Consider the following 25,859-nt stretch of genomic DNA (forward strand, 5'->3'; position numbering starts at 1 on the left):
TAGTCTTTAGAGATCGTATATGCAAAGAGAGCATATATCATTTCATAGGATGTGTAAGTTATGAAGCAATATGCTCATATAATACTGAGGGAACGGATTATGATACTACAAAAGCAGTCCAAATTTGTCCCCTAACTGCAAAACCTGAACACCGAATGAATTACTGTGAACTGTTATTAGTTATGTCACCTTATTTAACTTCCCGAGCCACAATCTCATCTTTTATAAAATGAAATAAGTGACAATAAAGTAACTACTTTCATTAGGTGGTTGGGAGGACTAGGTGAAGTAATGTGTGTAAAACTTGTAGTGCCTGACCTGTAATAAGTGTTCGATAAATAGCAATTACTTTTATCATCATATAGTCTTCCAGAATTCATTAAATGCTTGATAACCAGGAGACTAAGTTCATCATTTAAACTAATGAGCTTTAAAACTATAATCTATAATGCTGTTCACTACCTTAAAAAACAAACATTTATTATGCTTATACATGCCAGACCCTGAGCTTGTTCTTGGAAATAGAGAACGGTTTAGAACTACATTTTAGGAACTGCCTTTAGAAATTGCAGCACATTCTTTTTGGTATCCTTGGTGTTCAAAAACCTGTGTTCTTCCCAGGTAGATTTTACTTTTGGAAACAGACAAGAGTAATTCAGAGCCAAATCTTATTATGCAGTGAATGATCAAGCCAATAATACCACTTACTGGTTAAAAATGATTATAAAGTAATAAGCTTGATTTTCAAGAGTAGTACTTAAATGTCACTTATCTCCATTTCAGAATCCTTCTTTATCTTCATCTAGCTTCTCCTCTCCCTCACTTGCTACAAAGAAGGCAGCACTGCCACTTTTCAAGGCAAACTTCTCCAGCTGCGTCCCTTGATTCCACCCTTCCCAAATGCTCTGGCACAAGAAAGCATAATAATGATTAGTCATGTTCATCCACTTAAAGGTCTCAAAGCAACCACTCCTTTAAAGTTTTCTCTATAGTTCTTAAAAAGCCTCAGACGCAAGGAAGAATGTCAACTAGAAAACTTGCTGGGTGCACAAATGTCCTACACAATCTCAAAAAAGTGACAGGAAAAACCTAAACAGCATTTCTAGACAGTATATACTACCTTCCTAGATCTAATAACATAATAGCATTTCCTTGAAAGGTTTTATAACACAGCTAGAAATTACATGAAAAATGAACGTATAGAAGGAAAAGAAAGTTTTTTTTTTTTTTTTTATAAAATTGAACTTATCAGCTTAACCCAAGGCTCAACCTATTTCTATTTAATCTACTATGACCTCTTCCAATCCAGGCCTTCATTATACTATTCCTGAACTACTGCAATCTTTTCCTAACTCCTGTCCCTTGCTCAAGTCTCATTTTACTTACTCCAGCTTGAAAATGCCTGTCAACTCGAGCTTCCTAAATACTACTTTGCACATGTCACTCTCCTAAACAAAAACTTTCAAAAGTTTTAGAACCAAACCTAAAGTCCTTAGTTTGACCACCAAGGTAATCTGATGACTGACAATCTGACTCCCACCCACCAATTTCCTTCCCATTACCTCCTACCACCTGGGAGTTTTATACACAAGCCATGAGAACACTGCCATGTATTTTCCCACCTCTGCTCTCATGATGCTTTCCAAACCCCTGCTCTCTCTCTCTGACTTTTACTTAGGGCCCTGTTCCCGTGAGCCTGCCCCATCCTTCCCACCTATCAGTGAGTGTTTCTGCTCCTTCACCCAGATAAGGTATCAGTGTTCAGGTTGTGTAGTTAGGTGACAAACTTGGACTGCTTTTTTTACAGTATCATACTCACTCCATTTCCTCAGTATTATATTATATGAGCATATCTATATCACTTATTATGCACATAGCATTTTCTTCCTTGTTATTTATTCATCTTTATGTGCACATAACAAGTAGTCTGCATTCCTCTTGTATTTCTACCACATGTTATCATGGGTGAGTTTTCTGCTGGAGTGCACAGAGTGATAATTATCTTACAATTTGTATGTAGCTTTCTACAAATTGGTACACCATAAGTTTAATAATACTGTCTTAAGCATTTTACAAAAGGATACTTGACTGCCCACAGAACCCATGAATAATATACAACAGCCAGTCACGATGAACAGTATTTTTAATTATATCCAGAAGTTCACCGTTCCACACATACTTCATATAAGGCTCACCACAGATCCCAAACACACCTGAAAAATAGAAGTTGGTTTCAGAAAAATAAGAAAAATGGTTGACAGTCACCTCATTTTTAAGTTCTAAAACTTCTGTTTTTAACTTCAAAATAAGATGCCTGCTTAATAGCATAGCCATTTTCAATGGATATCATTCCTATCAGCATCCAGAACATTGTGCTGATTCTTATAAAGTCAAAGATGACATTCATTTTCTGACTTGTGAGAGTTCTTAGGAGGAAAGAAGCAACAGAGAAATTAAAGACATGTGTACAAATATATTAATAAAGCCAAGAGACAGCAGAGAGTCAGAATTCATGGGTCTAAATCCTAGCTCTGACTCTTATCAGTAGGGTGACAGGTATGACCAAGAGTGTTACTTACTATCTCAGTACCTCTGTTTCCTCATCTATACCGGTATCACGTGGTTGTTTTAAGAATGAAATGAGTCAATAATGCATATAAAGTGCTTAGGACAAGACTGGTGCATTACCAATACTTCTATAAGTGGTAGTTATTATATCGGGCCTTTTCAATATGAAGTAATTAATTTCATCCAACATTATTTTAGCATATACAGATAAATTTATTAAACAGCAATGAGTTTTACATGAAATGAAAAATAAGAAATAAGTGTGTTTATAAGATAATGGCTTAAAAGACTATAACAGCTATGGATAGCAGCCAATCAATACCATTTTTCTTTTCAAACATGATCCGTTGAGAGTATTTACTTATATACTATGACAAATACACTTTGGTTTGATTCATAAAAACTAAACTTACTCTACCCTTTCAGTGCATTACACGAGAATAAGTAATACAAACATGGAATGGAATCCTGTCTTTGCCACTCACCAGCTCTGTGACCATAGGTAAGTACTTAACATCTCTGAACAACTTGCTAAACTGTAAAGTGATGATACTGCTACTCACCTCAGAAATATTGTTCACATTAAGTAAAATAGTATATGCAAAGTGCCTAACACACTGCCTGATATACAGTGGAGACTTTAAAAAAATGTATTATTTTCATTTCCTATCTATCCCTACACCACCTACCTCAACTCCTTGTTTCTTAACAATTTCACCCTGTGTGGTAGGAGAATAATCCCCACCTCCCAAAAAGATGTCTACATCCTAATCACCAGAACCTATGAATATGTTATATTATATGGCAAGGAGGAATTAAAGTTGCAATTGGAATTAAGGTTCCTAGCTAATCAAATGACTTTGAAAGGGGGAGATTTTTCTGGATTATCCAAGTGGGCCTAATGTAATCAAAGGGTCCTTATAAGTTAAAGAGGAAAACAAGAGTGTGAGTGTCAAAGTGATGTAACGTGGAAAAAATAACTAGGCTGACCACTGTTGGCTCTGAAGATGAAAGGGAGCCATGAGCCAGGGAATGAGGGCAGCCCCTAGAAGATGGAAAGGGCATGAAGACTGATTTTGCCCTAGGGCCTTCAGAAAAGAATGCAGCCCTGCCAACACACTAATTTTAGCCCTCCAAGGCCCATTTTGGACTTATGCCTTCTGTAAGATAATGAATTTGTGTTGTTTTAGCCACTGAGTTGGTGGTAATCTGTTACCACAATGACAGAAAACTAATATACTAATATATTAAAACTAATTCTATCAAGTAGAATTGCTCTAGGGACAGCAGAAAATTAAGTAGCTTCGGAGGCTTAATTCAAATCCTAGAACGGATATTCAAATTGAGATTTTGCATGGCATGTAGTGCAAATTTAGTAATACTTCTGAATTTTATATTACTAATTGTGATATTCAGAAGTGATGCAAGCAAATATTCAAACTCACTAGTTATCTTGCCTCCCACCTGTCTCTAGTGGCATATATAATGATTGGGTTGTCTGAACCAGGGCAAATCTATGTGATCAAGATGATCTAGGGGTAGCAAGGGTGCACTGGGTTTGGCCTTAGCTCAAGAGATAATCAAATAAACTAACAGTCAAGGGCAATGCCACAGATAACATTCAGTTTAAGTAAAAGTGTAAGCCTTCTTAGAGTGGACCAGAACCTTTGGCAAAACACTAATAGAACACGGCCTCTTCTTGTGTGTCCTGCAAAGATAAACCTTCTGGGACCATTTTAGATCGGATTCTACCTCTGCACCTACATCTTCATCACTATTGTTTAAGTTGCATGGAGCGACAGGCCCAAACACACTACTGACTATGTTTCCACGGTCAGTCCAATTCCACTAAAGTGCCTTAACTTTACTGGTGAAAGGATTCCTTCACAACATTCACATTAGCAATTCACACTAGTTTTAGCATTCTAGACCAACCCAAGAATCTGGAGATAAAGATACTGGGTGACTGGTTTAGTCCAACAGGCCCAAACACACTACTGACTATGTTTCCACGGTCAGTCCAATTCCACTCAAGTGCCTTAACTTTACTGGTGAAAGGATTCCTTCACAACATTCACATTAGCAATTCACACTAGCTTTAGCATTCTAGACCAACCCAAGAATCTGGAGATAAAGATACTGGGTGACTGGTTTAGTCCAGGATCTCCAGAAGCAGATCTCCTACACTAGTTATGCAGTGGTCCTGCAGCAATCCTACAGAGGTCCTGACAGAGGCAGGGCCTATGAGAGACTGATGAGTCAAGTTGGGACCAATCAAAGTAATAACAGCTTATGACCTGCTGCACTGATTCCTCTGGATATTGGCCATACGATCTTAATCTCTAGGTCTCTCTAGTTTCTTACTTAGTCTTTATTTCGTAAAACTGGCATTATACTTACCGAGAAGAGTTTTTATGAGAATTAGAGATATTATATGTAAATGTCTAGCACACAATAGGCAACCCAAGGTAACTTTTTCCAAAACTCAGCCCATATCGAACTGATCTCTATGAAGGAAAATAAGGTGGTGTGAATTCTCCGATATTGAAAACAACAAATCTCCATTTAAATTTCACCAAATTCTAGACCTGAATGTATTCCATGAAAAGTGCATAAATAATTGCTAGAAAATTTCAGCATACAATTTTCTGGCTTGCCTACAAATGAAATCACATGATGATTGATGATCTCTATAAAAACCAATTGGTCAAATTCATGTATCCAAAACAACCCCATATAAGGACAAAGAGCAATGAGGGATGGAGAAATATGAGGGAAATGTGAGTGAATTTAATGAGATAACATTTCACGGATGCCACATTAACATACATTAGATATGGCTAAAACCACCTACCGCTTCCACCCTGTGTAATTAATCCTTCATCTTCAAAGATGTCAAAACTCTCCTGGCGAGTCTGGGTTGTCTCTGACTTCAACATCTCCAGGGGCATTCGCAAGACAGTGAGATTATACTGAAGTGAGTGGGACAAATCATAGCTGTAACTGAGAACAGAACTGAAACTTAATAAGACTTATAAAAGCAAAGCACATATCACAATCTTGGCTCCCATTTGGAATTAAAATCTGTGAACTAAATTACCTAGCACCTGTTACTTCACTAGGAAGCAGTGCTGTTTAAATAAGCATTGTAAAACACAGCAAAATATAAACATAATTGGAAATAAATTCATTGCATGACTTAGGCATGTACATGACTAGAAATATACAGTACAATGTGAGTACCTACATTCACTGACTTCAACAATGTGCATTTTTTGCTTCATACTGAAATCAATCTAAATTCATGGTCTTGTGCTAAGGTGTTACCCTCTCATATGTATCTGAATAGGGTTCTATAGATACTACAATATCTACTGCAATAGTGCGTAAGTACTGTACCCTAGTTTACCTCTGAGCAGAAATAATTCTATCTTTTATTAATAGAGGTATCATAATTGACTTAATAATAAAACAGGAATAAGCAATGAACACAATCCACTACAGTGAAACATGCTTTAGAAAAGTAAAAGCCATTCAAAAGACTGTAACAGCCTCTGTGCAAATAAAATCTGGCCTTTAGACCAAAAGAAACCTGTTACAATTCTAATTTCACATAATAAATAATTTTTATAAGTAACTCTCATTATGTGTGTTTTTTTTTTTTTTTCCTTTTTGTCTTTTTTCATGACCGGCAACGGATTACAACCCTCAGTGTCACGCCCGTACCGGACCGGGACCGGCAACGGGATCGCAACCCTCAGTGTTGTGCCCGCACCTCGCTCAGCCAGTGAGCGGCCGGTCTGTATGTGGGATCTGAACCCTGGGCGGGAGCGCCGCTGCGCTCCCAAGCGGCGCACTGTAGCAGTGTGCCACCGGGCCGGCCCTCATTATGTGTTTTTTATCACAGAATTTCAGGAGGTATCTTTAATATTTCAGGTTTACACAAATTTGTTTTTAAAGTATTTTAGTCACTTTATAAGATGGTTACGATTCTGTCTAGAGAGCCACACACCTTATTTTAATTATTATGGCTTCTTTATTTTTATAATTTGATTGAAATTGATTTGTTTCATCTGTGAAATTCAATTTTACCACATTTGTTTGATGAAACCCTTCATTTTAATAGCATGTAATCTCAAAGAGATAAAAGCTGTATTAAGATGTTGGTTCCTGATTTTTAACAATCAATTCTTCCTATTTAAAACAATTGCTTTTTTCTAGTGAGTCTTAAGAATGTATTGTAGCCTTTTTTTTTTTTTTCTTTTTTTTGTGATCAGCAAGGGGACCGTAACTCTTGGCTTGGTGTCACCTGCACCACGCTCAGCCAGTGAGCGCACCAGCCATCCCTATATAGGATCTGAACCTGTGGCCTTGGTGCTCCCAGCGCCACACTCTCTCGAGTGAGCCACAGGGTTGGCCCTATTGTAGCCTTTTTAAAAGCCTACTAATGGGACACAAAAACTTAAGCCAACATATTTTTACTTATGGAATGACCTGATCAGAAATTAGTATGGGGATGCAGACAAAATGGAGAAATACGAAACAGGAAAACACCATTTTTAATATTACCAAGCTTCAGTAATAACTCACAGATACTATAAACATAAAATCAAGCACTAAGGACTAAAAAGTAGATGATGGAGATTAACACAATGGAAATAAACATTCAACAAGTATTTGTGGAAGTGCAGGAAAACTTCACTCTCTTACTGTTAAAATAATAAACTTCCTTCAGTATTCATCGATGAAGACATAATCCATTCTATATAGTAGATATGTTTTTCTTTATTTCATAAAGAAATGATTAAGTATATTAAAAATAAATTTCGTAGAAACTGTGAAGTACCCCATCAGTATATAACACAAATCACTATAAATGCTCTAGGTCCTTCGTCAGTCATTATGACTCAGTCCTAATTGGTGCATGCTAATTTGTGTTCCATTTTTTAGTTTGGATATTATGGCTGATCGAATTTTCCATCACAATAATCTTATCTACCAGGCCCACATATTGGTCACATCAGTAGTGGTATAACATTTTATCATGATGCTGTAACATAATTTACCTGCCTATTCTTCTATTATCAATATTTGGGCTGTCCCTGGATGGGTTGGGTTTGCTTGTTTGGCTATCAAAAACAGTGAAGCTATGCATGTCTCTTTACTAATAGGGATTCATATTTTCCCTCCTGATTTATTTTCATAGGATATATTTTCATATATGTTTAGTGCTACATGCCTCTCCAGGAAAACTATTAACTATTACAATGCCATCAGTAGTACATTGGTATTGCAACAGTTATTCCTACTATTTTTAACTTATTTTTACCTAATTTTGCCAGATTATTAACTTAAAGTTAGACTGTGAAACTGTTACAACTCTGCATTACAGGCTCAATGCAAATTCCATTTTTTGTAATTCAGAATTACAGAATGAAAAGATTTCTTCACAATATGTTAAATTCTACCTAAAACAAAGATAATTTTTAGAGTAAGAATAAATACCCCTTAAGACAAATTCCATTTTTTGTAATTCAGAATTACAGAATGAAAAGATTTCTTCAAAATATGTTAAATTCTACCTAAAACAAAGATAATTTTTAGAGTAAGAATAAATACCCCTTAAGCTATCCATTCGAATTTTCAAATATCAGATTTTTAAAAGGAAGAAATACCTGTATTTTCATGCTTTTAGATGAAACAATTTGGCTATTTTTAAAAAACAGAGGAAGTACTTCTGTGTGCTCTGATTCTGTCTGTTTTCACCCCGTGCCCGTGGAAAACAATATAAAAATTTAAGTGATTGATAGTAGCAAAACTAAGCTCAAACTTACCTAAAGTAAAAGTTGCTAGATAAGTCCACATTTTGAAATATTCGTAGATACCTAGAAAAAATGAAAACACTTTATATTCAAACAATACCATTATTTTTCATAGTTTAACATTTACTCATATATACATTTATATTTATAAATATACTCATTAAAATCGAGGAATTCAAACCATACCTGGAATAGGGATTTCATCTGGAGCAATTCCAAGTCTGTTGATCATCCCCTCAAAGACCTTTAAGTTTACAGTTTGTTCCTCATCACTGCTTATGCCAGAGAGAGGGAAAGTCATGCACCTATATGTGTGGGCACTTAGACTTTGGGCAAGATGGAAGTAAATACTGTTTCTGCTTTTACAATGTGCTTTATAAATGCTTTGAGGATGGAAACAGAAGAGTAACAAAAACAAGCGCTATGTTTGTGGGTTGCCATAATCTTAAATAGGAAAGTTTTTTAAACTAAAAAAAAAAAAAGGATAGTACAAAATATCCATGTATCTACCATTCAGAATTAATAAGCGTTCATATTTCTTTCATATTCATTTCAGCTTTCTTAAAATAAAATAGCCAAAACATAATTTTAAAAGCTAAAATCCTCATTAGATATATCTTCACTCTCATTATCTCTCTCCAGAGGCAACCATGTTATTGGTGTGAATCCTTCCAGTCTGTGTGTCCCTTTACTTTATCATATTACAGACATCGTTAAATACTCTATAGCATTACACTGTGTATTTAAAATATTAATGCAAATCATTTCAAACTTTGTATATTGTCCAACAACTCACTTTTTTCATTCGCTTTTTGAAATCTAGTTATGCTGAAAAGTCATGGATTTAATTTGTCCACTTTAATTGGTGTTTGGTACTTCATTTAATACACACCACACTTTATTTATCCATTCCTCTGCTGATAAACTATTAAGTTCTTTCTAGTTTTCCCCTATATAATACAATGTTGCCAAGAGCATCACATGCATGTTTTCCTGAACACATACATAAGCATTTCTCCAGGACACATGCATAAAAAGAACCACCAGTGTGTAGAAAATATGCATTTTCAATTTTGCTGGAATACAATATGTCAAATCATCCTCCTAAGAGGCTAAAATAACACTACTCCAACTCATAGTATATAACTAACTCATATATACTCATAGCATATAACTTATAGTATATAACTTATTTCCCAAATCTCTGCTAACATTTGATGACAGCAATATTTTAATTATTCCAATCTAATTAATGAGAATGAAATAATACCTTTTTAAAGAGCATTTCACAAATTACTATTAGATTTCAAAATCTCTTCTGTGAGCTGACTGTTCCTTTTAACCATTTTTCAGTTAGATTGCTTATCTTTTTGTCACTGATTTGCAGAAATTCCTAGTATATTCTAAATACTAATTCTTATTATATGTTACAAATGTCTACTTTCAGACTGCTGTTTGTCTCCTAAAATTTATTTATATTGTAAAGATATTTTTAATATTGATAGCATCAAATATATCATCCTTATAGTTTGTGCTTTTTGTGTTTTGTTTATGAAGTCCTTTCCATGACAGGATCATAAAAATATGAACCTTTATTTTCTAAAAATTACCTTTGTACTTCTGGAATTGCTTCTTGAGTACTGTCAGAGACTAGTATCTAAGTTTATTTTTATCCAAATGGAAAACCAGCACTATTTAGCCCATCTTTTCCCCCAATGATTTGTAACGCTCACACTATCACAGTTTCCAACATAAAATAGACCTATTTCTGGACTTGCTCATTTCTGTTCATTGATCAATGTCAATTCCTCCTCCAATACTAGCAGTCCCCCAATGATTTGTAACGCTCACACTATCACAGTTTCCAACATAAAATAGACCTTTTTCTGGACTTGCTCATTTCTGTTCATTGATCAATGTCAATTCCTCCTCCAATACTAGCAGTCTTACTTACCGTACCTTATCAACTGATTATGACTTGCTGTCTGGTTGAACTTATCCCTTCTTGTTTTTCTTTTTTAGAATTGTCTGGACTATGCTTAGACCTTTGCTTTTCCATATGAATTTTAAAATCAGTTTGTTAAAGTCCATTTTTTTTTTTTGTCTTTCATCTTTTTTCCGTGTCCGGCAACGGATCGCAACCCTCAGTGTTGCCCCCATACAGGACCGGGGACCGGCAACGGGACAGCAACCCTCAGTGTTGCTCCCGCGCCTCGCTCAGCCAGTGAGCGGGAACCGGTCTGTATGTGGGATCCGAACCCTCGGGTGGGAGCGCCGCCGCGCTTCCCAAGCAGCGCACTTATCCAGTGCTCCACCGGGCCGGCCCTAAAATCCATTTTTTAAAAGTCTTCTTGGAATTTGAATTAGTGTTGTATTAAATTTATGAATTAATTTTTGAGAAAACGAACTTCTTTATGATGATATCAGATCTTCTCATCCGTGAATGAGGAACAACTCTCCAATTATTTAAGGATTTAAAAAATCTTTTAATAATGTTTTCAATTTTCTCCATAACATTTTGTGTAGCTTTTGTTACATTTATTCCAAGGTACCTTACAGTCTTTGGTGCTATTGTGAATGAGATCATTATTAAATTTCTTTTTTTAAAAAATTTATTTTATTTATTGAATCAAAATTGATTATGCGTATTTTGGGGGTTCAACATTGACATATGTTGATCAAATCAATATTACTAGCATATATATTGTTACAAATCGTAATTATTCTTTATGCCCCTTGTCCAATCTCTCCCCATGCCCCTCTCCCTCCCCCCTCTAATTATCCTAGATTTCTTCTCTCCTTCTGAAAGAATAACGGTTACTCTGTTGATGAGGTGTGATCAGTTCCCCCAATATTATCATAGAGAAGATGCTTCTTCTGTCACTCTGAAATGGGCTTTGTGGAGGGAGACATCCTCTTCGTTTCTTTATCTCTGCTGATGACTCTCCTTGTGTCAAGCACTCCAGTGGTTGGAGGACCATCTGCGTGGTGATTGTGGTGTCTAGCTGCTTTTGCAGCAGCTGTGGTTATTGTGGTGGCTGTGGTGGGCCACCCACATGGAGGTGATGTTTTTGGAATGCTCCTTGGCGCTGGCAGTGTGCCTGATTGTGCGGTGTGTCTGGTCCCCGGCTCCATACTTCAGGTCTCTAGGTGGGCCCTGGGGTGCTGGCGTGGTGTGCCTGGTTGTGGGAGGGGGGTTTCCTCCTGGGCTCCATACCTTAGGTCACTGGGCGGGCACTGAGGCATTGGCATGGTGTGCCTAGTTGTTGGAGGGGGGGTCCAGTCCCCTTCTCCATGTCTTGGATCCCCAGGTGGGGCCCTGAGGCACTGGCATGGTGTGCCTGGTTCTAGGAAGGGGGTCCGGTCCTCACTCCATGCCCTGAGCCCCTGGGTTGTGCCCCAAGGTACGGGCGGTGTGCCTGGATGTGGGAGTGGGGTATGGTCACCTTCCCAATGCCTTGGGTCCCCGGGCAGGCCCCGAGGCCCTGGTGTAGTGTGCCTGGATGTGGGAGTGGGGTCCAGTCCCCAACTCCAAGCCCCCGGTTCCCAGGCAAGCCCGAAGGTGCTGGTGATGTGCCTGGGTGAGAACTAATTTTTTGCCCTTTGCTTACTCCTAACAGGGGGGAACTTCCTGTGGGAACCAGTACTTGAGCTCTGTGGTTGAGCTAAATTGCTGCTTTGCTGCTGTTTCTATAGGGAAGGCTTTTTGTGCAGCTCAGGGTTTAAAGGTTGACCTTACAGGTACTTCCGGCTCTCCACAGACCCAGTGGATCTGGGTTGTGTAGAAACTCTGATCTGGGCCTGAGTTTTTTCATCAAACGGCACCCCATGCAATTCTGCATTCCTGACCAGTCTCCTCTGAGTGGTCCTGTGCTGATTGGGGGGCGGATCGGCTGTCCTTGCTGTGCCCCAATGTTCTCCCGGTGGGCCTGTCTCCCCCACTGCCCATGCTCCAAACACTTCCCATGGGACGGGCCCTGTGCCGGTCCCTTGCAATGACTCACTGGCCTCTGAATGGCTCCTTTTCATTTGTTCTGGCTCCTTGCCCCTGTGTGGGTCCACTGGAACCCTGTTAGTGGTCCTGCTGCCCTGGGGGCCATCAAGACCCCCTCTTCTCCCCTGCTGCCTCCAACTAACTCCATCTGAAGGGCACAGCTGCGGCTTCTGCTGACTCCTGCTCCACACAGTCTGCAGTTTCAGCATTAAAGCAGCTGCCACCCCAAATACTCAGAGCAGTTTTTTCTTTCTCTCATCGTGATTTCTCCTACCTTCATGAACTCCATAGGTCTCTCCTCCTCTTCCTCTGAACTCCAGTGGCCCCAGCTTGGCTGATGTTACATTTTTATAGCTGTAAATTGGTTGATTTCTGGGAGAGTGACGCTGGGAACCGTCTATTCCGCCATCTTTACTGGAACTCCATTATTAAATTTCTAATTGGTCATTGCCAGTATGTAGAAACATTACTGGTTCTCATGTGCTGACCTTTTCTTCAGTCATTTTGCTGAGCTTTCTCTTTAGTTGAGAGTTTTTAGATATTCTTGCATTTTCTGAGTAGAAAATCATGCTGTCTGCATGGTGACAATCTATGTCTCTTTTCAAGCTTTATGCCTTATTTTTCTAGTTTTATTGCATTGGCTTCGGCCTTCAATAGAATGTTGAATATTAGTAATGATGGCACATACCTCTATATTGTTCCTTACCTCAATTAAAGATAACACTATTTTAAAGTTTCACTTCTAAGAATAATTTTGGATATAGGTTTTTAATAGGTATCATTTATCAGATTTAAAAAGTGAGTTTATATTCCTAGTTTGCTAAGACTTTTGATGATGAATGGCTACTGAATTTTACCAAATATATTTCTGCAAATATTAAGATGATCATAACTTTTCCCAACAATATTTCAACGTGGTGAATTGCTCAAGTAAATTTTTTCATATTGATACAATCATGCATTACAAGGATAACCTCTTGTCATTACGTATAAAATGTTTAACAATAGTGTACTTCATTTACTAATATTTTACCAAATATTTTTTACTTAAATACATTATTGGGTTATATGGTTTTATAAGTGTGCTAGAAGTTTTTCCTATCTAGTAAAATTACTTCAGTCTGCCTATAGCAAACTATCAATATAACTGTATCTTATTCTGGATAATGTCATTTATTATACAGTATTATTCATAAGATAATTTCACTCTTTAAAGATATTCGAATTACTATACAGAACAACATAATTTGTCTTACTATTCTTGGCTGAAGAATCAAAAAGATAGGGCTTATAAATAACATAAACCTCTTCAACTTTTTCCCATCCCTTGTATTCATATGCACTGGTCTAATCTGATACACTTTTATTCACTAAACTATGCCTGCCCGTAAGCTATATGGGATATAATTTTTCAGTTAGTGCCAGACAAAGATCCACTATATCTGGTAAACTGTACTCATCCTCATCTGAAACAAATTAGTTTTTAACAACCCCACTTTCAAATCGTCATCAAAGAAGATGTCACAAGGGTCCAGAAAACCATTACCTAAGAAGGTCTCAAGCCAGAGAACCATACCACCTTTAAATTTTGGTTCACATATCAGCATAACATTCTTAAAGTACAGAGTTTACTAAAAATCTAAACTATTACTTATTCCCAAAACTGATAAACATGCCTAACTTTGTTCCATTTTAACCTGTAAAATATTAATCAGTTCAACCTTTATAATTTTTATTTTTATTTTTTTAAAGTGAAAATTTTACTTTTTATTTTTTAATTTTTTAAAATTTTATCTTGTCAATATACATTGTAGTTGATTTTCATGACCCGTTACCCGTTCCTCTTTACCCCCGCCCAATCTCTCCTCCCCCGCCATCATATCTGCTCACTTGTCTTAACAAGTTCAAGGAATTGTTGTGATTGTTGTTTTCTTCCCCTCACTTTACTTGTTTTTGTGTTTGTTTATTTTTAGCTCCCACAAATAAGTGAGACCATGTGGTATTTCTCTTTCTGTGCCTAACTTGTTTCATTTAATATAATTTTCTCTAAGTCCACCCGTGTTGTTGAGAATGGTAGTATTTCATTCTTTTTTATAGCAGATTAGAATTCCATTGTGTAGATGTACCACAGTTTCCTTATCCACTCATCTGATGATGGACATTTGGGCTGGCTCAAACTCTTGGCTATTGTAAATAGAGCTGCATTAAACACTGAAGTACAAGTATTCCTTTGGCATGATGATTTCCATTCTTCTGGGTATATTCCCAGCAGTGGAATTGCTGGGCCATACGGTAGATCTATCTGTAACTGTCTGAGGAACCTCCATACCATTTTCCATAAAGGCTGCACCATTTGGCAGTCCCACCAACAGTGTATGAAAGCTCCTTTTTCTCCACAACCTCTCCAGCACTTATAATTCTCAGTCTTTTGGATATTAGCCATCCTGCACTGAACAGCTTTTTGAAGGGGTGGGAGGTGAGGCAAATGGGATACAAATATATGAACTATATGATTATAAATGTGTATTTAGGCAATAAACATGGCTGGAACTAGATATAGTTTCTGAAGTTATGGATAAGATAAATATGCATTCTATGTATGGTCTACTTTGGTCAACCATAAAAAATATTAGTTCAGAAAATATTAAACTAAAAACAATAAAAAATACAGAGTGAATTGCTTAATTTTCATCATATTGCCAAATAACTTTTTATATGCAGTCTTCTAGCATAATCACAATCTGTGAAAAAAAAGAAAAGACTAGTGTTCACTCTTCAAGTGATTTTGTTCTCTCCAAAAAATATAAACAAAAATATAAAAATCAAAATATTGAATCTATTGAAATATACAGACTAATAATAACCATATGGTTTTGTCCTTGATTTTGTTGGTGTTGTGTATCACATTTATTGACTTGCATATATTGAACCATCCTTGCATCCCTGGGAAGAATCCCACTTGATCATGGTGAATAATTTTTTAATGTGTTGCTGTATTCAGATTGCTAATATTTTGCTGAGGATTTTTGCAATTATGTTTATCAAAGATATTGGCTTATAGTTTTCTTTTTTTGTTATATCTTTGACTGGTTTTGATATCAGAGTGATGCTGGCCTCATAGTATGGGTTTGGGAGCATGGCCTCTGTTTCAAATTTTTGGAATAGTTTGAAGAGAATTGATATTAATTCCTCTTGAAAGGTTTGGTGGAATTCAGCAGTAAAGCCATCTGGTCCTGGGCTTTTCTTTGTTGAGAGATTGCTGATGCTTTAAATTTGTTGTTTGTTATTGTTCTGTTCATGTTTTCTGTTTCTTCTTGGTTTAGTTCTGGTAGTTTCTATGTGTCCAGAAATTTATCCATTTCCTCCAGGTATTCAAATTTGTTGTCATACAATTCTTTATAATAGTCTCTAATGATTCTTCGTATTTCTTTGGTATTGGTGGTAATGTCTCCTCTTACATTTATGATTTTTGTTATTTGAGTCTTCTCTCTTCTAGTTTAGTAGGCCTAGCTAATGGTTTGTCTACTTGTTTATCTTCTCAAATAACCAAATTTTTGTTTCATTTATCTTTTGTATCATTTTTTGGGTTTCTATTTCATTTAGTTTTGCTCTGATCTTAATTATTTCTTTCCATCTACTAACTTTGGGTTTGGATTGTTCTTGTTTTTCTAGATCTTTAATGTGAAGTGTTAGGTTGTTTATTTGCCATCTTTCCATTCTTCTGAAGTAAGCATTTAATGCAATAAATTTCCTCCTTAATGGTATCCCACAGGTTTTGGTATGATGTGTCATTATTTCCATTAGTTTCAAGAAATTGTTTGACTTCCTGTTTAATTTCTTCTTGGACCCAAATATCATTAAGTAGAATGTTGTTTAATTTCCATGTGTTTGTATAGTTTCCAGAGTTTCGTTTGTTATTGATTTCTAATTTTAATCCATTGAGATCTGAAAAAATACATAGAATAATTTCAATTTTTTTGAATTTGTTGAGACTTGCTTTGTGACCCAACATGTGGTCTATCCTGGAGAATGTTCTGTGAGCTGATGAGAAGAATGAATATTCTGAGGTTGTTGGGTGGAATGTTCTGTAGATATCTGCCAAGTCCAACTGCTCTAAGGTGTTATTTAGATCTTGTGTTTCTCTATTGATTTTTTGCCTAGATGATCTGTCCAATGTTGAGAGTCAGGTGTTCAGGTCCCCCGCTATTATGGTGTTAGTGTCTATCTTATTCTTCAGATCTAATAGTGTTTGATTTATAAATCTGGCTGCTTCAACATTGGGTGCATGTATATTTATGATTGGTATGCCTTCTTGATGGATAGATCCTATTATATTGTAGCCTTCTTTATCTCTATTTATGGTTTTTGCTTTAAAGTCTATTTTATCTGATATAAGAATAGCTACTCCAGCTTGTTTTTCATTTCTATTTGCATGGTATATCTTTTTCCATCCTTTCACTCTTAGTCTAAGTGTCTTTAAAGGTGAGGTGAGTCTCTTGAAGGCAGCATACTGTTGGATCCATCTTTTTAATCCAGTCAATCAGTCTGTGTCTTTTGAGTGGGGAATTTAATCCCTTTACATTTAGAGTTATTATTGAAAGGTGTTGATTTACTCCTAGCATTTTACTGATTTTTGTTTAGATGTCTTAAGTATCTTTTGTTCCTTTCTTTCTGATTTTCTGTCTGTCTTCTGTATTCGTTGGTTTCTTGGGGTGGTAGATAAACTTATTTTTTTTCTTTATTGTTAGCATTTTTGTTTTACTGGTAGGTTTTGTTCTTTCTTGAGTATTCATGGCAGTGATGGTTGTTGTTCAGGTATCAAACCCAGTACTCCCCTGAGAATTTCTTGTAAGGCTGGTCGTGTGGTAGTGAACTCCTGCAGTTTTTGTTAGTCTGAGAAATATACTATTTGTCCTTCATTTTGGAAGGACAGCCTTGCTGGGTAAAGTATTCTTGGATGGCAATTTTTGTCCTTTAGCATTTTGAATATATCATCCCATTCTTTTCTGGCTTTTAGAATTTCTGATGAAAAGTCGGATATTAGTCTGATTGGGGCTTCCTTGTAGGTGACTTGACGCTTGTCTCTTGTAGCTTTTAAGATTCTCTCTTTGTCTTTCAGTTTTGCCAGTTTGATTACAACATGTCTTGGAGAGGACCTTTTTGGGTTGAATATGTTTGGGGATCTTTGGGTCTCCTGAATCTGAAGATCTGTGACTTTCTCTATACCTGGTAAGTTTTCTGCTGTTATTTTGTTGAATATGTTTTCAATGCCATTTCCTTTTTCCTCCCCTTCTGGAATACCCATGATTCAGATATTTGAGCGTTTAATGTTGTCTGTTTGTCTCTTAGATTTCTTCAATTTTTTAAATTCTTTTTTCTGGTCTGCCTGTGTTAATTCAAACAGCCTGTCTTGAAGGTCTGAAATTCTCTCTTCTGCTTGTTCTACCTGAGTTTTTTATTTTGTTCAATGAATCCTTCAGCTCCACAAGCTCTGCTATATTCTTTTCCAAGACATTCATTTATTTGTACATTTTTTCTTTCAGATCCTGTATATTTTTTCTCATTTCATTGTGTTGTCTAACTTAGTTTTCTTGTATCTTATTTAGTTTCCTTAGAATTGTTGCTCTAAATTCCTTGTCAGTCATTTCAAGGACTTTCTGTTCTACAGGATCTAGAGCTTGAGAGTTATATTATCCTTTGGTGGTGATGTACTTTCTTGATTTTTCATATTTCTGGTATCCTTCCTTTGGTGTTTAGTCATTGTGGGAGGGGGTATCACAGTCCACTTGTTCCACCCTGGTGTCTGGCCTGGATCCTGAAGGGACTGCCAATTCTGGGCAGTGAGAACTAGCCTGGACTGGGGGTCCTGCAGCGCTTGACTATTCCAGCACAGATGACTTGGGGCATGTGGGCCTGGCGGCTCTCAGGCCTATCTGGGTGGCAGGCACTGGCCTGAGCTGGGGTTCCACCGGGCCTGCCTTTTCTAGCATGGCTGTCTCAGGGCATGTGGGCCCGGCAGCTCTCAGGCCTCTCTAAGTGACAGGGACTGACCTGTGCTGGTAGTCCCGTGGCACCTGCCTTTTCTGGTGCAGTTGACTCGGGGCGTGTGGGCCTGGTGGCTCTCAGACCTCGCTGGGAGGCCGGCACTGGCCTGGGCTGGGGGTCCCATGGTGCCTGTCTTTTCCAGCACGACTGACTTGGGGTGTGTGGGCCCGGAGGCTCTCAGGCCTCTCTAGGCAGCAAGCACCAGCCTGGGCTGGGGGTCCTGTGGTGCCTGCCTTTTCTGGAGGGGCTGACTTGGGGCATGTGGGCCCAGCAGCTCTCAGGCCTCTCTAAGCGGTGGGGACTGACCTGGGCTGGAGGTACCACAGCACCTGCCTTTTCTGGGCAGGCTGACTTGGGGCATGTGGGCCCAGCAGCTCTCAGTCCTCTCTGGGTGCCAGGGGCTGGCCTGGGCTGGGGGTCCCGTGGCGTGCAGCTCCTGCCTGTACCAGCGCAGACGTCGGGCCTCCTGTTGTTGCTTTTTAATAGTTGCAAATTAGTTAATCTGTGGGAGAGAGTGACGCTAGGAACCATCTCTGCCATCGTGACCAGAACTCCCAACCTTTATAATTTTAAATCTAACAATTTGTTAGTAGTTTTTCCCCACATTCTCAAGGCTCCAACAATTCTCCCCAAAACCTTTGAAGATTTCAAATGTACAGAAAAATTGGGAAAAAAATAATACAATGAACACCAGCATATCCTTCTTCCTAGTTCACTGCTAGAGCTCTCTCCTTAAACACACACACACACACACACACACACACACACACAAATATTATCTCTCTTTAAATATAAAAGTACGTAAGTTTTACTTTCCTAAAACATTTGACAGTAAGTAGAAGTCATCATGATGTTTCACCCCTAAATATTTTGGCATGCATCTATCGTGAACAAGAACAATCTCCTAAATAACCATAATAGCATCATTATACTCAAACCTTAATATTGATTCAATATTACTAGTATATAGTACATATACTAACTGTCCCAATAAAGTCATCTATAGGTCTGTGTGTGTACGTGTGTGCATGCACACACACGTTTTATCTTAGGATTCAATTAAAATTCACATGTTGCATGTGGTTGTCATGTCTGTTTTAAAATCTAGTCCTCTATTTTTTTTTTGTCTTTGATGACTTTAACATTTTTGAAGAGTCCAGGACAACTGTCTTGCACAAAGTCCCACAGTATAAATTTGCCTGATAATTGCCTCAGTTTAGATTCAAGTTAAATATTTTTAGCAAGAAAACTACTAGGCAATCTGTGTCCTTTCTATTCATATTAAGAGGCAAATAATGCCAGTTTTGTCTCATTACTGATGATGCTAAGTTTGATTATTTGGTTAAGTATGTATGTCTGCCATTTTTTTCATTATAAATATACTTTTTCTTCTCTGTAAATAATAAAGAGATAGAGGAGTTTAATATGTTGATACTATGTGAATATTCCATTCCTCAATAACAACCTCTCACCTAATGGTTTTAGTAGCCATTGTTGATGCTGGCCTGAATCAATTGCTATAATGGGGGTTTTTGATAGCCCTTGAACAAAAGTTGTAGAATTCTGGCCTAGTATTTGATATTTTTACATAATATTTATAATCCCTTGACTATATTTTGTTTTCTAATTGGTCTACCACATTAAAAAAAAAAGTAGTTACCACCAGTACATACCTAGCTTCATCAGGATGAGTAATCCGTACAGAATCATTGGGTATATAGATCATATTTGTGTCTTCAATCTTATATATTGCATGACCTCCAATATCTGCCATCTTCCTCCTTTTAGTTATTAACACGATGTAATAGCCTTCTAAAAACCTGACAAAGCCTATGCAAAAAAAGAAAGATAATACAATGTTTTGTAAACTTAACAATGTTCTAGATATTTATTTAAATGGCCAAAGACTTTTGACACATTTCCTACTTTATTATTTCAATGATTTATAGCCATACAAATTTTCAATTGTCTTAGAATTATTCTACAGGAATATATTTACTAACATTTATCTCCCTTTAAAATATTACTCCAACAAACAATTTTATTTCATTAATTCATTCCTTTTAGTCTCATTCCAAATGGATTGAAGTGACTTAAGCAAAAATACATACAAGATTAAGGGGGGTTGTTCAATGGATACAGAGTTTCAGTTTGGGAAGTTAAAAAAGTTCTAGAGATCTGTTGCACAACAAGGTGCACATAGTTACCACTACCGTACTATACACTTCAAAATGATTAAGGTGGTAAATTTTGTGTTGCATGCTTTTTACCATAATTAAATACATACGTATATGTGTATAAAATACACATATACACACACACAAGACTGATAAAAACAAGGGAGGAAATGATAGTAGAAGAAATCAATGTTTAAAAAGAAAAGTAAGCTATAACCAAGAATAAAAATAATACATAAGAATATACCTTATTTTATTATTTTATTTTATTTTATTTTATTGATTATGCATATTCTTGGGGTACAAAGCTGACCTTCACCACCTCTTCAGGTCCTATGTATTATCCCCCACATTTGCCTCTGCATTTTCTAACAGAAAATGTGAAGAGAAACACATATCCAATTATAATACATACAGTAGCTGATTAGATAAAAGCCATACCAGTTACTTGGAGAAGCTATTCTAGTTCTGAGAACTGAGAGATATTTCTAGAGTAAATCCTCATAAAAAGGTATGTGAGATAGAAAACCACCACCTCAGGAGAATTCCCTGGCAGTGACAAGGACACATGTCTTAGGGCTGTTTCATATGCCAAAGCACAAATCAATAAACGTCATTCTTTACAAACTAACAGAATGCAGACAAGGCACACAGCTGAATGGTGGTCTAATTTCACTTGAAGACAAAATTTAATCATCTATGATACTATTTCCCCAAATGTGTTCTCCATGAAATATTAGTTAACAGATTCCAGGGGGAGAGGAGAGATGTAGGCAAATAAATTGGGGAAATAGTAGACTAAAGAAACTTAAAACAAAACAAAAAAGCCCACACAGCTTCTCAGAACCTTACCATACTGTGCTGATGTGCACTGTGAATCCAGACAGGGGATAAAGACTTAGTGCCTTTCTAGATTCATTCGATCATGGAACTTCCCCTCACCCCCACCTTTTTTTTAAGAACAAATTTACCAATGGATAAATGTTCTCCAGAACATATTTTGGAAAATGTTGCTCAAAAGAACAAACTTCATAGACTCTTGATAACTAATAGCAAAACTCAACTTGAGCCAGCTTAAACAAAAAAGGAATTTGTATTAAGGATACTGAGGTGATCTATGACATACATGGGCAACGATGTGACTGAGCCTCAGAAAAAAACCTAGTCAAGATGCATTTCTGAACGTCTTCTCCATTCTTATCTCTTTGCATAGATCAGGCTCCTTCGCTCCTCTGGATCATGTAGTGGGAAACACACTGCTGACATCTCTGGACTTTCTGTCTAAAAGCTTCACTGAGAAAGGAAACTGACTTTTTTATCAAGTTCAATTCCAGAATTCCTAGGAAAGGACTTGGATTGGCTCAACTTAGGTTGGGTGCCCAGCCTTGGACTAATCAACCATGGGCAAGGAATAGACTCACATTGCACTGGAAGCCATTTTTTACAATAACTAGTGTGACTTAGACGGGACAGGGGAGAGGTGGTGTCAGCTCCCAGAAAAGTGGAGGGGTTGGGCAACAAAACAAAACATACCCAGTAAATTACACATTCTTCATGCAATCTTCCACAAATATTTCTGAGAGTTTAGCTTTTTATGAATATTAGAGAGCTATAAAATAAAGTTCTATGTTATGTCACATCATTAGAATGCAGATATTCTATATTGGTGATTAAAGAAAAACCCATAGGCATTAATGTACAGTAGCATTAAGTTCTCAGCAACATACTTGTTACCATATAATCTTGGTGAAAAACTTTTTGGCTCCCTGAACTTTTGCTTGGGGAGTTAAAACTAACTTTCTCAGAGACAGGGATCCTTCCTCTCTCCCCAGTTCCCAGTCTAGGACCACAGTTTCTGCTCAGGAGGGGCAGGCCACCAGCATTTCTCATCTCCTCCAGATCTGTGTTGCAGAAGCTCTATTCCAGGCAAGCACAGCTGAGGTCTAGGCTCCTTTCTTCTACTCAGCCCCACTCGTAGGGTGGAGGCTCTATCTTAGGCATGGCAGGCCAAGAATACAGGGTCCCAGTCACTCTCACCCCAGCTCACTCATAGGGCAAGTCAGGTATTGTCATATACACTGACTTCTCATCAGAGGCAACAGAGGCCAGAAGGCAGTAGGATGACATATTCAAGGTATTGAAAGAAAAGCACCCAACCAAGAATTTATATCTAGAAAAAGTAACTTTCTTATGTTCTTTGTCTCTCTCTCATTCTCAGAGTGTTACATTCTATAAAGTCTAAGCTAGGATCCTGGTGCTATGAGTTTTTGCTCTAGACCTGGCAAATACCTATTGTCTATGTCTTGTTATACTCAGCTGACAAAAAAAACAAAAAACAAAAAAACCCTACTAATTGAATATATTAGCATAAATGAGCTGAAATCTATAACAGAAAGATGCCTCAAGGATTCTATGAGCAATGCTACTGACAAAAAATGCTATCAAAACAATGAAAAATACCTATATTTTAGAGATCCACAAAACCCAAAGTTTAAAAAAAAAAGTGTTTAGGTTTCTTCCTGCTTAGAGACTAGCCAAACATTCCTGTATTAATGCTGAAGGACACAGGAATGGGAAGGAAGAAAAAACAGCCAATGACAATCTCATTAAAACCAAGTTAGGAAGTAGTTATCTTTTTAGAAAGACAAAACTTACAAAACTAAGGCTCTCAGAAGCAACATAAAAAAACTCAAAAAAGAGAATCTAACTGGGTTTAAGTAATAAATATTTCCAAAATAAATTAGTTCTCTTTTTATTCTTGCTATAAATTTATTGTTATAAAAAAATCTCTGTAATAATTTCTCTCAACCTGCATTCTAATTGAATTTTAATTTTATATTTTAGCTCCAGCCTGTTTATATCATTCTACATTTCCCTTCATAATTTGTATGAAGGAAAGTAAATATACTGCAAAAAAGAGACTCTTTTCTTCCAACACAAATACCTTCAGTATATTATAAATGAGATTATTTTCCTTTCTTTTTACTACCAATTTGAAACATCTCTCTTTTTTAAAAGATTCCTGTCAAATATAGACAGCAATTAAAGGCTTCAGTTTGGCACAGACATCTACCAAAAGTCAGCATATTCATTACTCTAACATACTCAAAACTGGAACAAGTTTTCTCATCTTCATTCTATAAACTTCTGACCCCAGGCCAGTTTCACTGAGTACTTTCCAGAAGACAAGATGATAGGCATAAATCAAAAATGATTTCTCTCTCTCCAAAGTAAAGGCTGTGTCACTTAAGAGGGACACCAAGCAAAGTGCACAAAAAAAAGACAGTGTGAGAGAATGGAGTGGTGTGGAGTTCTAGGGGCTAAGGAGGACCGCACCAACCCACTAACAGGCAAGAATGACTATCCTGTTTTGGGGGTCACCATGCCAGCCAGCTATTATCTTGAAAGCCTTCAGTGAGAACAGCACTCCAGGAGAGAACTATGAAAAATCCCGACAAGGTACGTAGGGCTATTGCACGACTCTCTGGAGTCAAAGTGAAATCTCTCATCAAATCATACCGTTCCCTAACTAGTCTGAGGCTCACACGTCGTTGTTGTTTTCATTATTATCTTGGATCTCTGATCTATCTTTAAGGGTGTTGTTTTAAATAATAGTTTAGTCCCTCACTTAGTCTACTACAATGACACTTCTTATTTTACCACTCACCTCCAACACACTTGCAGCTTAAAAGAGTATCCTCTGACAGGTAACACAGACAAAAAAAAAAAAAAAAAAAAAAAAAAAAAAAAAAAAAAAAAAAAAAAAAAAAAAAAAAAAAAAAAAAAAAAAAAAAAAAAAAAAAAAAAAAAAAAGGACATAGATCTAAGGGCTATGTGTCAAAAGGGGCTGGGATGGTTACAGAGCTCAGAGTAGTAAGTACTATAAGTCACCAGCCACCTACTCCATTCACATACTCCAAAACCAGATAATACAACCTTGTGGTGGATGCTCATGATCCCATCCAGGGGTTTCCCAACTTGCTGCTGGCTGTCAGATAACAATGGAGCAGGTCAGAAATTGTCAAGGTAGCTGGCAAGGTAGCTATAGGACTGCATCAACCCATGTTTATAGCAAAGAAAACTCTCTAAGCCAGTAATACTCAAAATACGGTCTAGGGACCAGTGCTGGTCCATAAGCTTTCAGTAGCAGCCCATGAAAAAACTAGTAAACAAATTGAGAGAGGGTTTAAAAATGTTAGAACAATTTTAGATTGCCAAAACATCTACAGGCATGATTAATGAACTTGCCTTAAACAGAACATAGACTACTTTGGGTATCGCTAAACTTGTATTTTGAGTCACATGTAGTACAAGCTATATACAAGTTATGCATAGTAGGATCATGTATTGGTCTGTGATAAACTGGGAGGAAAAAACTGGTCCTTTACTACAGATAGTTGAGAAACACTGCTCTAGATTCTTATAGATTGTGACTAAATTAACCATGATAACCATCCAAGACATTCCAACAAAATATTATCCACAAATTAAGCACGCTGGAAAAGTTAGTAGACACAATATTTTAGCCACAGAAGAGAAGTCATTTCTCATATGTATTATTTTGACAACTAGACTATACATTTTTCAAAGATAAGTATTTTGTGTTTTATAATTTCAGTATCCCCTGTTGTTTCTAATACAGTACTAGAAAAATCATAGACTTTTATTAGCTCCCTGTTTACTCTTTACTGATTCTAAACATTCTTTACATGGTTGAACTAGAATATATAAAATTCATTTCTATAAAAATAATGTTTAGTTAGTACATTATTGTGTCACTTTAATTGTAGGTTAGTCTTTTAATGACTTCATCTAAGAACAATCTCAAAACTAAGAGGCATTTAACTATTAGAGAAATAGCTAATGATGTCACCTTTAAGAGAAACATGGAGGGCTGGCCCGGTGGCGCACTGGATAGTGCGCCGCTTGGGAAGCGCGGCGGCGCTCCCGTCCGAGGGTTCGGATCCCACATACGGACCGGTTCCTGCTCCCTGGCTGAGCGGGGCACGGGAGCAACACCGAGGGTTGCGATCCCGTTGCCGGTCCCCGGTCCGGTACGGGGGCGACACTGAGGGTTGCGATCCGTTGCCGGACACGGAAAAAAGACAAAAGAAAAAAAAAAAAAAAAAAAAGAGAAACATGGAGACACCTTCGCCTTTACCCAGAGCTTATTAACTAATACTTGTGTGTAAAATAAATATCTGGTTACCAATCTGTTTATCGATTAATTCAAATAAAGCTTCTGGTTTTACA

General features: G+C 37.2%; 1 protein-coding gene across 1 annotated transcript in view; it reads right to left on the bottom strand.

Annotated features, from left to right (window-relative positions):
* FIG4 (FIG4 homolog, SAC1 lipid phosphatase domain containing (S. cerevisiae)) overlaps nt 1-25,859 on the bottom strand; it is a 114,837-nt gene that overhangs the window by 70,896 nt on the left and 18,082 nt on the right. The window contains exons 4-7 of the mRNA XM_008587415.1: nt 20,103-20,259; nt 8,403-8,453; nt 5,423-5,571; nt 2,085-2,213 (exon numbers count right to left, since the gene is read on the bottom strand). Of these exons, the coding sequence (XP_008585637.1) occupies nt 2,085-2,213; nt 5,423-5,571; nt 8,403-8,453; nt 20,103-20,259 (486 nt within the window). The remainder of the gene's footprint in view (nt 1-2,084; nt 2,214-5,422; nt 5,572-8,402; nt 8,454-20,102; nt 20,260-25,859) is intronic.

The sequence above is a fragment of the Galeopterus variegatus genome, unplaced genomic scaffold (assembly GCF_000696425.1).
Source record: "Galeopterus variegatus unplaced genomic scaffold, G_variegatus-3.0.2 Scaffold4384, whole genome shotgun sequence".
Classification (NCBI taxonomy): Eukaryota; Metazoa; Chordata; class Mammalia; order Dermoptera; family Cynocephalidae; genus Galeopterus; species Galeopterus variegatus.